Source organism: Drosophila persimilis, unplaced genomic scaffold (genome assembly GCF_003286085.1).
Source record: "Drosophila persimilis strain 14011-0111.01,24,50 unplaced genomic scaffold, DperRS2 tig00000000-arrow-pilon, whole genome shotgun sequence".
Lineage (NCBI taxonomy): Eukaryota > Metazoa > Arthropoda > Insecta > Diptera > Drosophilidae > Drosophila > Drosophila persimilis.
In genome coordinates, this window is record NW_020825288.1 from 12692068 (window position 1) to 12705667 (window position 13600).

At 41.1% G+C, this 13600-nt stretch overlaps 2 protein-coding genes across 3 annotated transcripts in view; one reads left to right on the forward strand and one right to left on the reverse strand.

Annotated features, from left to right (window-relative positions):
• The window catches only part of LOC6588457 (eukaryotic translation initiation factor 4E type 2), a 54504-nt gene extending 46869 nt beyond the window's left edge, over positions 1-7635 (forward strand). For both annotated transcript variants that reach the window (XM_002013417.2, XM_026995167.1), the window contains 2 exons: positions 6316-6464; positions 7189-7635. In XM_002013417.2, coding sequence (XP_002013453.2) covers positions 6316-6464; positions 7189-7213 — 174 coding nt within the window. In that variant the 3' untranslated portion in view covers positions 7214-7635. The remainder of the gene's footprint in view (positions 1-6315; positions 6465-7188) is intronic.
• Positions 7636-8371: 736 nt separating this feature from the next.
• On the reverse strand, positions 8372-12856 carry LOC6588265 (structural maintenance of chromosomes protein 1A). The gene is made up of 11 exons (XM_026992006.1): positions 12435-12856; positions 12216-12364; positions 11987-12155; positions 10908-11930; positions 10275-10844; positions 9948-10203; positions 9590-9894; positions 9421-9521; positions 8856-9359; positions 8612-8789; positions 8372-8528 (listed from the first exon to the last, which is right to left on the reverse strand). Exons 1-11 carry the CDS (start codon positions 12831-12833, stop codon positions 8466-8468), a joined length of 3717 nt encoding a protein of 1238 aa, XP_026847807.1. The 5' UTR covers positions 12834-12856; the 3' UTR covers positions 8372-8465.
• Positions 12857-13600: the final 744 nt, after the last annotated feature.

Consider the following 13600-nt stretch of genomic DNA (forward strand, 5'->3'; position numbering starts at 1 on the left):
TGGCAGTTCTTGGGAGTGGCTTATAGTTTTAGGAGATATTTGAAGGATCTAATCCTCGAATTAAATCTAGAAGTGTCCCAAGATATCTTTAGATTTATTTTGCAGCATATATGGAATGTATTTCAACTTCTTTAATGTCGAAAATGCATTCAGTAAGTATGCAAAGCCGAGGGGCGCTTCTGCATGATGCGTAGCACAAGTAAAGCCGTAATTTTTGAAGTATTTCCTATCTATATTTTAAGATTATCATCCTCCCAGTGGATGACTTCTTATTCTTCTTATTTTTCTAAGAAAAATGTAATTTTCCAGCGAAAATAATTCATTCAAAAATTCGCCGACTCCCACTCGAAGTGGAAGACATTTTTCCTCGAATTTCAATCCGAAAATAGTTTTCCCCCGAACTTTAATAATGGTTTTGGCAAATGGTTTACGAGCAAAAGTTTAACAATTTGCAGATTTCATTGAGTGCAGCGTATACGTGGCAACTGGAGAGCCCAGAGCCCAGAGCCCAGGGCACAGAGCAATAAAAATAGTTGGAAGCTTAACCCAATTTCGTGTGACGGCAGAAGCACCTGAGTTGTGGCAACTGCCGCCTCCGTGGGGGATACACGGGCGAGACGAGTGGACGAGTCTTTCGGAGGCGACTCCGATGGCTGAGAATTCTGGTAGAAGGCTGTCTGCACTTTCCTCGCTTCGCAGAAGGTCCTTCCTTTTGCTTATTAAGATGTGACTATTTTTAAACATTTCTCCGTGTGTGTGTGTGGTGTGGCTGCTGTCCGCCAGCAAATGTCGCGGCGGGCACTGCAGTGACGCAAATTACGCGGCATCGAGCAATCAACGGGGGTGGGTGTAGCATAAGTGGGTTGATTGGTGCCCGCGATTCTGGCTGATGTCATCAGACAAGGACAAGGACCTGCCTGCCGCTGCCACTGCCACTGCCCCAGCCCCAGCCCCAGCCCGTCATTTTGGTGCTGCCCCAAAGCCAAATTAAATAAATAGAAAATGTTTTTTGTGTGTGTGTGTGGAGGCCATCGCTCTAATGAAATTCTAACACGCGCAACACATTTCCAAGTAGGCGGATGGATAGATTCGGTGGCACAGCAACAGCGGCACCAACAAAATGTCCGATGATGGCCAATGCCAAGGCATCATCTGGTGGTTCGGTTCTCGGCTTAGTAATGAGCCACGCATGCAAAAAGCATTCGAGGTCAGGCATCGAGTAGGTCGTCTGCCATGACCTTCACCAGAGAGACAATGGCGAGCGCCCCTCGGGGGGGGGGGATGGCGAGGTGTGGCCGAGGCAACCACCGCATGTGGCATGAGGCACGAGGCCTGAGTCTGTGTGTGGAACAGGACTTCCTGTTGCTGGACCTTGCATATCCTTTGGCCTGCACTTCCCAGGCGATTCGATAATCTCGTTTCCGTCGCCACAGGAAGTGGCATGCAACGGCCTTAAAGACCCATTAAGAGATGAACACATGACTCTTAGCTCTGAAAATGATTTCCAAGCAATTGTTTCCACCATCAATAACTCAACAGCTTTCAGAATATTAAAAGCGACCTGTTTTTCCATTAATCGTAGAGCGAGGGACAAAGAGAGAGTATATTTGCAAGAATTCCACACTTTTACTTGATAATCATTTAACACTTTTCCCACATCTGTACTCCTTCTTCCTTCAGATACAAAAAAAAAACCACGAAAGGAAAAAGCCCAAGCCAAAGGCAGCCACAATGCATACAAATGAACGGAGGAGCAGGACCAGGACGAGGACCAGAACCAGAACCAGGAGTCACGTAGCATAGAGGCGGAAGGATAGCCAGAGGAGGTTCTAATTAAGCCAAGACGGAGGCCGGGGCCTTGGGTTGTGGGTCCTAGGTCCCGGGTTCTGGGTCCTGGGTCCTGGGCCGGAATTAATGGAGCCAGCCGAGAGCCCAAGAGTGGAGCAAGCATTTTCGGTGTTCACACAAATTAAATTTCATCAAGTTTATTTGCTGTAAATGAGGCAACATCCAGCCGAGACGCCGCCCGACCGCCCGCATACTCCAGATGTCTCATAATTTAATTTGTGCCCCCCCCTTCCCAAAACCCCTTCCTTTTCGCCTGAGCTGAGAGCTAGCACGTGTTGCCATGTTACACTTTAAACGTTTCGACGAGAGGAAGAGAAAAAGAGAGAGGGAGAGCTCACACTCACACAGATACGATACACATTGAGGGCTACACAGAGATACTATTCGATAGATTTTTCCATGTAAATAGTCACTATAATTATTATAGTACACATAACTATGATTTCTGTTCTGCGGAAAAAAGAAACTAAAACTAAAACCCTAAAGCCCCTTAACGAAAATATCTACATTTAAAAAGGCAAACATTTATTACAAAATTTCATATTTGTACAACAAAAAATTATAACAGAAAAAGGGTAAGAGCGAACAACCGAAAGATGTGGGGAAACTGCTAAAAGAAAAATCTATTAATTAGTAATTATTATAATGTGATGTTATATATAAAAAATCAATCGCTAAAGCAAATTCGACAAAAAAAAAAAACAAAAAGACACAAAACAAAACAAACAAAAATAAGGAACGAAGAAGGTCAAGCGGTATAAAACAATTGTTAACCAACATAACAGAACTTTCATTAAGTAGATTTTTCGAATTACATTTAAAATATTAAATTAATTAACAAATAGAAAGAAACGAAAGAGGCGGGAACGGAATCACAATCCACATAAATTTGCTGTATACACGAAAAAAAAAAAATGCGTTTTTCTACTCAACAACCAATAAAACAAAAACAAAAACAAAAAATAAAAAAATTGATATGTAAAATGATTTTTCCAAAATTTAGAGATTAACCCCCTATAATCGTAACTATATAGTAAACCAATTTATATATATATATATATATTCTATGTAAATGTTGGAGAGCATCCTTATGTCGGATAATATTTCAGTTATTTGTGTGTGTGCTATATCTTCTATATACCTCTTTCTATGTCTATATCTATATAAATATGGAGGAGAGAACACGCTTGGCTTCGTCTAGCAACAGTTTTTGTGGGCCTTACTCAAGCCGAGGCCTTGTTCTTCTCCAGTCCCAAGCATTGTTCAGATATACTATACATATACATATATCCCCCCGCCCCCATAGAGAGTGAGGAGAGCTACATATAATCCCGTACCCCCTACAACTTATTGTATTTATTATCTATGTCTCTCTCTACATCGATGTGTTCGTTTCTAAACAAAACAAAAATAACTTGTATAGTCAAAGCACGCTCTCCTCTCTCCGCACTCGAGACACAACAAAATCTTTGTAAAATATTATACGAGCTAACGGATTGTACAATTGATAAGTGCAAGAGAGAGAGCGAGCAAGAGAGAGAGAGAGAGGGGGAGTAAAGGAGGTTTTAGATTTTCTACTTAAATCGCATTTCTTCCACTTTTCATCCAAGAATTAAATTTGGAGTATCTTCAGTCTCAAACAAGAACAGAGAGAAAATCCCCCAACAAATTGTAGGTTCTATTATTTAGTTTTCTTGTTATTTATACGTATGATTAAATCTAGTTTTGTGTCTAGTTTACGTTTAAGTTTTGGCTCTGCAATAAATACAAGAAAATACATACGACGACTATATATTTTTCTATAATTTGTTTCATTTTTGATTATTTTCGAACGATGGAATTAAGAAACTAAAACTAAAACATTTCTAAAACCAAAATAAAAATTAATTGCTAAAATTAAGCGCAAAGTTCAATTAATACAAATTAGAATTTTAATATCAACATCATTTGGAATATTTATATATACACAAAATATATATATGTATATATATATACATATATACAACTCGATATATGAATAATTAGTAAAAACAAATCAAATCAATTTCCATAACAAGAGATGAGAATATTCTTAGTAACGAGTGCGGCAACAGACACTCGTGCAATTGTACTTTAAAATTGAATTAAATTCAAAAAAACACAATGAAAAATAATATAAAAAAAAAAAAAGAAAAAAACAACAGAAGGAAGGGAAAGAAAGCCAGAGAATAGCATAAATTAAAGAGAAGGAGCGGAGTTGAATGCCCAGGAGAGCGGCACCTTCTCAAGCCCGAAGGCTGGGTGGCACAGGGCTGGCTGCCTTCAGCCTTTAAAAGAGCCACAGCCACAGACAGACAGGCACAAAACACACAAGCAGACACACGCAGATAAAACACCACACGCGAGCAGAGTTTGTCTTGGCAAACAAACAGAGCAGAGAGTGAGATGAGTGTTGGCCAGATCGTGATAGCAATAGAAAAAGGTTAAAGCTGAAGCGAGAGAAGAACACCGAGAACAAAAAGAGAGAGTCATTGCAACAGCGAGACCGAAAACAAGATCCATGCCAATGAGCTTTGAGCAAGAGGGTCAGCGAGAGATGATTCCAGAGCGAAGGGAAAACAAAGAGCGAGTGCCTGGGCACTGGCGAGTTGTCACAGCATGAAGCTTGAGCGAGAGTCAAAGCTAAAATGAGATATAAGAAACAGAACGAGAGCCGAGGCAAGAGCGAGATGTAAAAAAAGAGCGAGAGCCAAAGCAACAGCAGCAGCGAGAACCAAATGAATGATTGATTGGCGGCTGTGTCGTGAATTGGGAGCAGTAATTGCAACAATAATTCCAGGCATATCGAAGCATTTTTAGTAAAACAAAAAACCCCTCGGACGACAGCAATCAGTGAAGCGGCACACAAAACTGACGGCAATAACAAATAAAAGTTTAGTACTTAAAAACTAATACAATAACCCATACAAATACAAATACAAATATACTCGTAAATACCAACTTTAACAGCAACCGATGATGTGAACTTCAAAAACGGAACCAGAAGAGAGCGAAGACAAACACGAAGGAAGAAAGCCCACAGAGAACACAGAGACAGAGACACAGACACACAGACACGGAAGACAAGAGACACACAAGCCACGAAACATAAAACACACCAGACAAAATGGATAATTACTTAATGCGGGATTCACATATGTATATTCAAAAAGCAATAATGAAGATATATTTCCAAATAGTACTATGATAAAAACCAAAACAAAAACAAAGAAAACGCCCAAAAGAAAATTCGAAAAAAACTAACATGAATATAATATTTATACATAATATATTTTAATTATAGTTACAAATTAGCATATATATAATTATACATAAATAAAACAAATATATACATATATATATATACATATATGTATGTGTGTATATATATATATATATATGAATATATGAATATATATAGTCCAAATAAATTAGCAAGCAAAAACGTGAAAAACGAAATAAAAGTTTAATATTTACAAAATATTAAAATATCAATGTGCAATTTAAAAAGCGTTTAAAACAAAACAACAAACAGACACACACACACAACTAATACACCTATATATACACACACACATATAGAAGGATATAAACATTATATATATATAACAGATCTACACATTTATTTAAACAAATGAAACGAAGAACAAAACTTAGTGGCGACAACAATTTACATAGCACACAGATCCACAGCTAAAAACCTACATAAAAAAAATCAAAAATTAATAAAAATAAACAAGAAAATAAACCCAAAAAAAGACCGTGCTAAATGCTAACTATAACAAAAAACACACGGTTCAAGTCAAGTTTTTGAGCAAATACTCATAATTGTTAAAAATGTTTAAATAAAGTAATAATAATAATAATGAAAAAAACAAAAACAAAAATGGGAAAAATGGAAGAAAAATCCATAACAAATTGCATATTACATATATTTTTTCTCTCCTTAGAAAATTTAGTTAAAAAGAAAAGAATTACATTTAAGTGTTAGTCTTATATATAAAAAATAAATCTATATAAAAATTGAAAGACAACAAAAGAGAAAATCATGGAATGTGCCGACGAATGACGTGTGTGTGCAACGCAGAAAAAAGCAAAATGCATAGAAAATCCGCAAAAAACAAAGAAAGATAAAACTTAAATTAAGAACTTAGATTTGCCTTTGTGTTTAATATCAAGTGTGTTCTCTTATTATCATCATTATTACATATAATTTCAGTTCATTTCCAATTGGTCAGACATGAAATGATTTACTTACGTATTGATTGAGAAATAAAAATTATTAAACGAAAAGAAAAACATCCAAGAAAAGTCTTTTAATCTCTGTGAGTCTTGTGTGGGAGGGTTCTAGGTCTCGTTTTACGCACGGTTTCCAAGGTCTTGAATCCAGTTTGAATCTTTTCTTATAAATAATCCCACTAATCATCCGTCCCATGTTTCGCTTTGCAGGAGGATAGCTTATCAGTATGGAACCGGACTGCCACTGATATGACCAGTACAACACGTATCCGTGATACGTTACGCAGGATATTAAATATACCTATAACAACTACAATGGAGTATAAGATACACTGTGATAGCCTTAAATATGTTTCAAAGTAAGTACATATATCGGCCCGTCTGTTAGGTCTTTCCATAACTCCACTTTCAAACCTAAGGATTAGTAGAATGCATAAATATATTGCGGTTACGGAAGATATATACATAACTTGTAAACGCGTTTTCGATTTTGATAATTATCCAGCAGTTGAACTGCTTTACGAGTCATAAGCAGTCGATAAATCCAAGAAGCAGTATATTTCAAATGCAAGCAGTTAATTTTTCAAGTAGAGACCAGTCGAGAAAGCAGTCGAGCATCGACTGGAAGATCTATAATCTCCAATCTAATTTCTAATTTTGTTATCCAATCAGTTACTAGAATTTATAGAATAGATCATGTGCCTAAACAGTTCATTATGATCCAATGTCTATTTGTTACCTATGATGGGGAGATATTGTAAACCCTCTGGTTATGTTTCTTATATGTACATTGAACATACATATTTACAATACATTGTTTCAACTGAAAACTTATATAACAAACGATATCACCCACCCGTACCATACTCAGGGCATGCAGGCAATGTCAAGTCCTTCCACGTCGATCTTGTTATTTATTTCAATTTTATACCTTTTATGGATCGCCCAATCGACCAACTCGACCCAATGACTCTCGTTCATTTGATGGATGCCGCTATAGAGAATGATTCTTCTTCTCAAGATATACATATATTTTAAATGGGAATTTACTAAATTTTCAAACTATATTTTCTTATATTGCAGTAATAAAGGCACATTGAAAAGCTGAAATTCAATGAATAACTATAAACCACAAAAGAGAAACAAAAACAATAATTTTACAAACAGATAATACAAGTCACTAGTAAACGAACCAGCAAAGACAACAGCAATAGTATCAAAAGCTACGAACACACACCAGACCACACCACACCACACCACACCGCCCCTACAGTGAGTGAGTGAGCCTCAGGATCAGGAGGATCATCATCATAACATCTGGATGCACTTCGGAGCTCCTCACCATCACCACGGAATCCCCATGAACAGCATGACAAATTATATTTAAGCGCTAATAAGACAAATCTTTGTATTTTTAAATGAGACCTTACAAAGTGTGTGTATATATGAAACGCAATGAATATTTTAGTTTGTATGTATAAAGTTTTAAATTAGGCCTTCATTCCCTCAATTAAAGATCAAAGTTTTACATTCGACACTCCCTTTATTTCAAAAAAGATTGCTTCCCACAGACATGACACGAAACGACACATATTCTCATGCCTTGTATTGTAGCCTTATATCGATTGTAGTAACCAATAATCATAGCCATCAGAATCCGTTCCGTTCCCTTGCCACAGAAACAGCAACACACACATCCAAAAGCACACCCACTAGCTGATACTGTATTCATCTGTTTGCAATGATTATTTTACAATTACTGATAAACACCGAAACTGAGTAATCAAATTGTTTGTTTTTGTTCTTGAAGAAATACACAAAAAGTTTTTTACATGAAGAAAAAGAAAAGAAAAAAGAGAAAACTTAAAAGCAAAAAACCCAGTTGTTTTACATATACTTTTACCCATCACCTACAGACGCATCCAACCTACATGTATATGCCTACACATCTACAGTTCAACTATCTTTCGTTCCCAAAAACTTCCTCCTTCGTGGAGAGCAAGACGCCCAATAAAGGAAACTATTAAAGTTGCAGACACTATTTTTGAAATACCTCTGAAAATAATTATTTTGATTGGTTTAAGTAAGTATTGAAACAAGTCCACACAATGTTTTGAGGCAGTCCGAGAATTGTGTGTGATGTGTAATGTGGATTCTGTTCATCAGCGAGAACTCTGATCATTAAATTTGTCCCAAGAATAAATGAGAGAATTAAAAATCTTCTATATTATAGACCTTATATCGATCGAATTCTGAAACCCCGAAATAATTACATGTTTACTGGCTTTATTATTGGAAATTCGCGACCGGTAGTGCCTATAATTAATATCTTATATTTAATGTTAGCCAAAATATGTTCGCTAGTTGTCCTCGTAGATGGTCAAATCCATAATATAGACATTTGATATAAGACAATCTCCCTCCTGCAAAAGAAAACAAAAAGTACCATGCAATATAGTAAATCATGAAGAGAGTCAAGTCAGTTTGGAAAGTATTCAGTACTCACCGCTGGCGTGATGCCCACAAGGGCATCCGCATGGCCGTAGAACTCTTCCTTGAGGGATATGACAATCGTCTGCAGATTCGTGGTGTGATCCCTTATGTACGAGGCAACCTTGCCAATATTTGTGTTGTCCAAGGCGGCATCGATCTCGTCGAGCACAAAAAACGGCGCTGGTTGATAGCTAAGCAGAGAAGATTAATCAAATTGCAAGTCGGAAGAGATCAATGGATTGCCGCTCAGGGCTTACCTGTGGGTGGAGAAGAGTAGTGCCAAAGCAGCAATGGTTTTTTCACCGCCACTCAAGTTGCTCATCGGCTGGAAACGTTTGCCTGGTGCCACGCAATTGTAATTGATGCCATCCAGATAGGGTTCTTCGGGATTATCGGGTCCGATGTAGGCCTGGGCCGCTTCGTTGCGAGCCAGTTTCTTGTAAATCCCATCGATGGCATCGGAGATGTGCTGACAGCATTGAACAAACCGAGAGGAGCGCTCGTTCTTCACCTTTTCGAAGTTTGCCTTGGCCTTTTTGGCCTTTCGTCGGGCATTCTCGAACTCCTCGTTGGTGGATTGAACTTTCTCCGTGACGGCATCGAGCTTCTGCATTGCCTTCATATTTGGTGTCTGTATGCGCTCCAGGACATCCAGCTTACCCTGCAGATCCTTCTGTAGCTGTTCATTGGCCTTTTTGAAGGCGGAATCATCCTTAAGTTTGGTAAATTCGCGGGGCAGCGATCGGTAGTCGACTTCAATACTAAAACAAGCACACACGATTTGAATCAATTTTACCAGAAAATAGGAATGTATCCACTTACAGATTATCCATCGTCATGGACATGGTGCTATTGTCCGCGTCGCTACCGCGCACTGCATCGTCCAGCGAGCCACGCAACAAGGGAACCACAATACAATCGGTCTGTGGTGGGATTAAAAATATAATTGAATTGTTTAAATGAATTGAAATGCTTTCATTTTGTCACTCACTTTGGCCTGCAACAGTATATTCTGGCGTTCGTTCTTCTTGGCCTCAATCTTCGACTCTACGGAGGACATTTGGCTGCCAACGTTGTGTATTTCTTTGGCCAAGTTGGCCACGTCTCGACGAGCCTTGGAGATGTCCTCTTCCATATCGTCGACCGCCTGCTTCTTGGACTGCTTATCCTGCTTGAACTTTTCCATCTTGTCCTTGTCCTCATCGATTTCTTTGAGATAGCGCGCCTCTGCCGTCTTGAGGCCCTCCAAGGCATCCTCCTCATCCTGAACGCTTCTCTCCCAACGCTCAACGTTCTCTGTGAACCAAAACATTAGATGGAGTACTTGATTTTAAATGTGAAATACATGCTTCGAGTGTCCTTTTGCTTCTCAAAGTCCAGCTGAGAGTTAATCGCATCGACCTGCTGCTCGAATTCGGCCCGTTTCCGTGCCCTTTCCTGCTGCATGACCAGCTCGCGCTCTTCGTACTGGCGAATATTCTTCACACCCAGGCGGCGGCAGAAGGCGGTAAATACTTTGTCCTCCACATTGTTCATGTTCTCCTTGATCTCCTGGATGTGCTCCTCGCGATTCTGCATACGTCGCTCGATTTCACTGATTTTTGGCTACAAAAGAAACGGACACTATAATGCAAAACAGTTCAAACCCAGAGGACAAGTGGGGCGCATCAACTTACACCAAAATCATCCAGTTGGCTTTGCACTTGGGCCAGTTGATTGTCGTATTGACCAATTGATTTCTTGGATGACTCCAAGTCGACCATACTATACTTGAGGCGGTTTTCCAGGCCCTTGATCTGCGACTCCACCGTCGCCAGCTCGCTCTGTTTGCGTGACTTCTTCACCAGCTCCTTGAGCTCCTCGTTGAGTCGCTCTTTTTGCATCTTAAGCTGTGCCATGTGCTTCTCATCCCAACGCTTCGCCTTGCGCGCCAGATCGTGGCTGCCTCCGGAGATGAGGCCAGACTTTTGATAGAATGTTCCGTCCAAGGCGAGGGCATCGAAGCGCGATCGATCGATCTCGTAGGCCACCTTCATGGCATCCTCGGGCGTCTCACACACCAAAGCGTTGCCGGTGGCAAACAGCACGGCGCGTTCAATCTCCTGAGGCTCGAACTTCAGCACATCGAAAACCAGTCGCACGTTGCGCGGCTCGCTGATGTTGCGCAGGCGCTCTTTCAGGGGCTTCACTTGTAGGTAATCAAGCGGCAGAAAGGTCTCAACCTCCAGCATTTGTTCTTTCAATATCTGCAAAGGAAAAGGCTGTCAATAAATAGATTTCCTTAAGAGGGGGTTCCAATGGATGCAAACCTGAATGCAATGGCGCGCCGTCTTCTCTGAGTCCACAATGATGGCTTCCATGAACTTGCCCAGAACTTTGGTGACGGCCACGTTGTAGCGTTTGTGGGTGGGCTGACACATGTTGATCATGCGATCATAGACGCCCGGCACCTGCTTCTTGAAGAGCTCCACGACCTCTTGTTTCTTCTTGCGCCGCGCATCCTCGTGCTTGTCGCCCTTCGCGTCGCCCAATTGTTCACGCACATTCTCCAGCTCACGTTGCTTTTCGGCAATCTTCTCCTTAGAGCTGCCCACATCTCGGCGCAGTTCGTCCTTGATGCGATTCTGTTCTTCGAGGGCTGCCTGCGAGGATTTGATGTGATCCATGAGCTTGTCTCGTCGCTTGACTGCCTCTTCGCGCTGTAATGTCAGTTTCTTGAAGGACTCCTCGACGGAGGCTCTGCGGTTCGTTTCGCCATCAAGTGTGTCCTGCTCGGATTTCTGCTCACGATTCACCGAATCCAACTCTGAGCGATACTGTGTGGCTGTGGCCTCGGCCTCCTGCTTCAGCCGGTCGTACTCCTGCACGAGACCCTCCTCCATGTTCACACTCTTGCCGCGGCGCTGCGACTCGTTCTCGATCTCGTCCTCAAAACGCTTTTTCAACTCCTCGATATCGGCCAATTGCTTCTCCAGCTTTCGGATGTCCTGCTGGTGGGCGTTGTCCGCCTCGCGAGCCGTCTCCAGGGTCTTTTGCAACGAAATCAGTTTCTTCTTACAATGGGAGACCTTCTCCTTGGCCTTGATGTACAGCGGTCGTCGTTTGTTCATTTGAGTTTCGAATTCGCGAATCTCCTGATCTATTTTCGCCAAATCGCGTGTAATTTTTCCAGCGTCTTTCTTCCTCTCGCGCAGCACTTCGTCGGCGGCTTCCTTGCGCTGCTCGACGGCCTTTACTTCTAGTTGCTTCACCTCCATGTCGGCTATATACTTTTGGATATCCTTCTCCACGTGGAACAGACGAAACAGTTGATACTCCACTTGTTTGTCGTTCTGAAAGGTACAATATTTATGTCAGACAAGAAGTTTGAGGCTCTTTGGATGCGTACATATTCATTCTGTAGACGTGTATAGCGCTCGGCTTCCATTTTCTCGTGTTTGGCCTCTTTACGCTCGGCTGCTATGCCCTTCTTCTTTTGGTAGGTAAACTGAGTCTCCTCCTCGGCCACTATCATTTCCTGCTTCAAGCGATTGTAGTCATCCTTCAGCAGGCCGGAACTACCGAAAGAAACAACAACAGTTACGGAATTAGAGATACCTGAAAAGACGGTAACCTACCCACTGATCTCCTCAAACAATGCTGTGCGCTCTTTTGGTGTCTTCATGGCAATGTTCTCGACAGCTCCCTGGAAGACCAGAAAGTTCTTTGCCTTCACATTAATCCCAATCTTTTCCAGCTTGTTCAGGTATGTGCTACTTGAAACGCTCTGAAGTTACAATGAGATTAGCCATTATTCATATGGATAAATGCTGAGGGGGTTTCTTTCACTTAAGTACCTCTCCATTGATACGGTATTCGGAGGAGCCACTGATGACAGCGCGCTGGAAGTCCATATGCTTCTCCTCGTTCAATATAAACTTTGCCGTCACGTAGCAGCTTCGGGCCACTGGCTTGCCAATGGAGGAGCCGTGTATCAGATCGTTCAGACGCTTTACGCGAAGGCTTGAGGTCTTCTCCCCCATCACAAAACTGATGGCGTCCATGAAGTTAGACTTGCCCGAGCCATTGGGTCCAATAACAGCGTTAAACTGCTTCAGAGGACCCACAACAATGTGGCCGCGGTAGGACTTGAAGTTTTCCATCTCAATCGACTCCAGAAACGCAGTCTCGTCATCTGGCTTACGCACCGGAGGCGCTGCCACTCTGTGGGTGACCTCATCGTCCTCGTCGGCCATATTTTCAATTCAATTAATTAATTAATTAAATTAATTAAAATTATCCACGAAAAATAACAAATAAAGCGCGAAATTAATGTTTTTTCGCTAGAGATGTGCAAAGTACAGTTCGCTGTGTTCGATAGTTCGCTGTGAATGGTAAATATCGCTACGCCCGTTATGGTCGTTTTCCACTACACTTTGACCCAGACGGCAATGTCGACCCCAGGGCTGGGTAGTTCCCCTTGCCCGCCAAATATAGACAAAAAAGGAGACATACTACTTCTCGGGACATCAAAACTAACAACAACAAAGAAAATCATAAACAGACGGCTATCAAGTGGGTGAAGCTTGGGTGTTATCACTTCGCGCGCCCGCCCTACCTGTGACCAAACACAACGTTCATTTTGGCTACCCTCTGCTGGAACGGTAACGGCTGGCCTAATCCATGGCTTACGCCACGCGTCCTCCCTCTATTTTAAATTTAATGCATCATACTTCAATATATATCCAAGCTTTAATAATTATAAATTGACAATTTCATCTTTCTCATTAATAAATAGCTATACTCAGAATTATCACTAACCAAAAAGAAACACCAAAACGTTCGACACTAAGGCAAACACGGAAATAACTGCTGAAATTTCGTTTAACCAACAGGGATACCCTCACCCATTCGTAATGGAGTATGTGTAGATGAGTGGATCCAGTCTTACGGGAGTTAATTTAACTCGGGCCCCTACGGAGACTTAACCTACCAAGAGCTCTTGTTAAGGGTCCCCGGGACA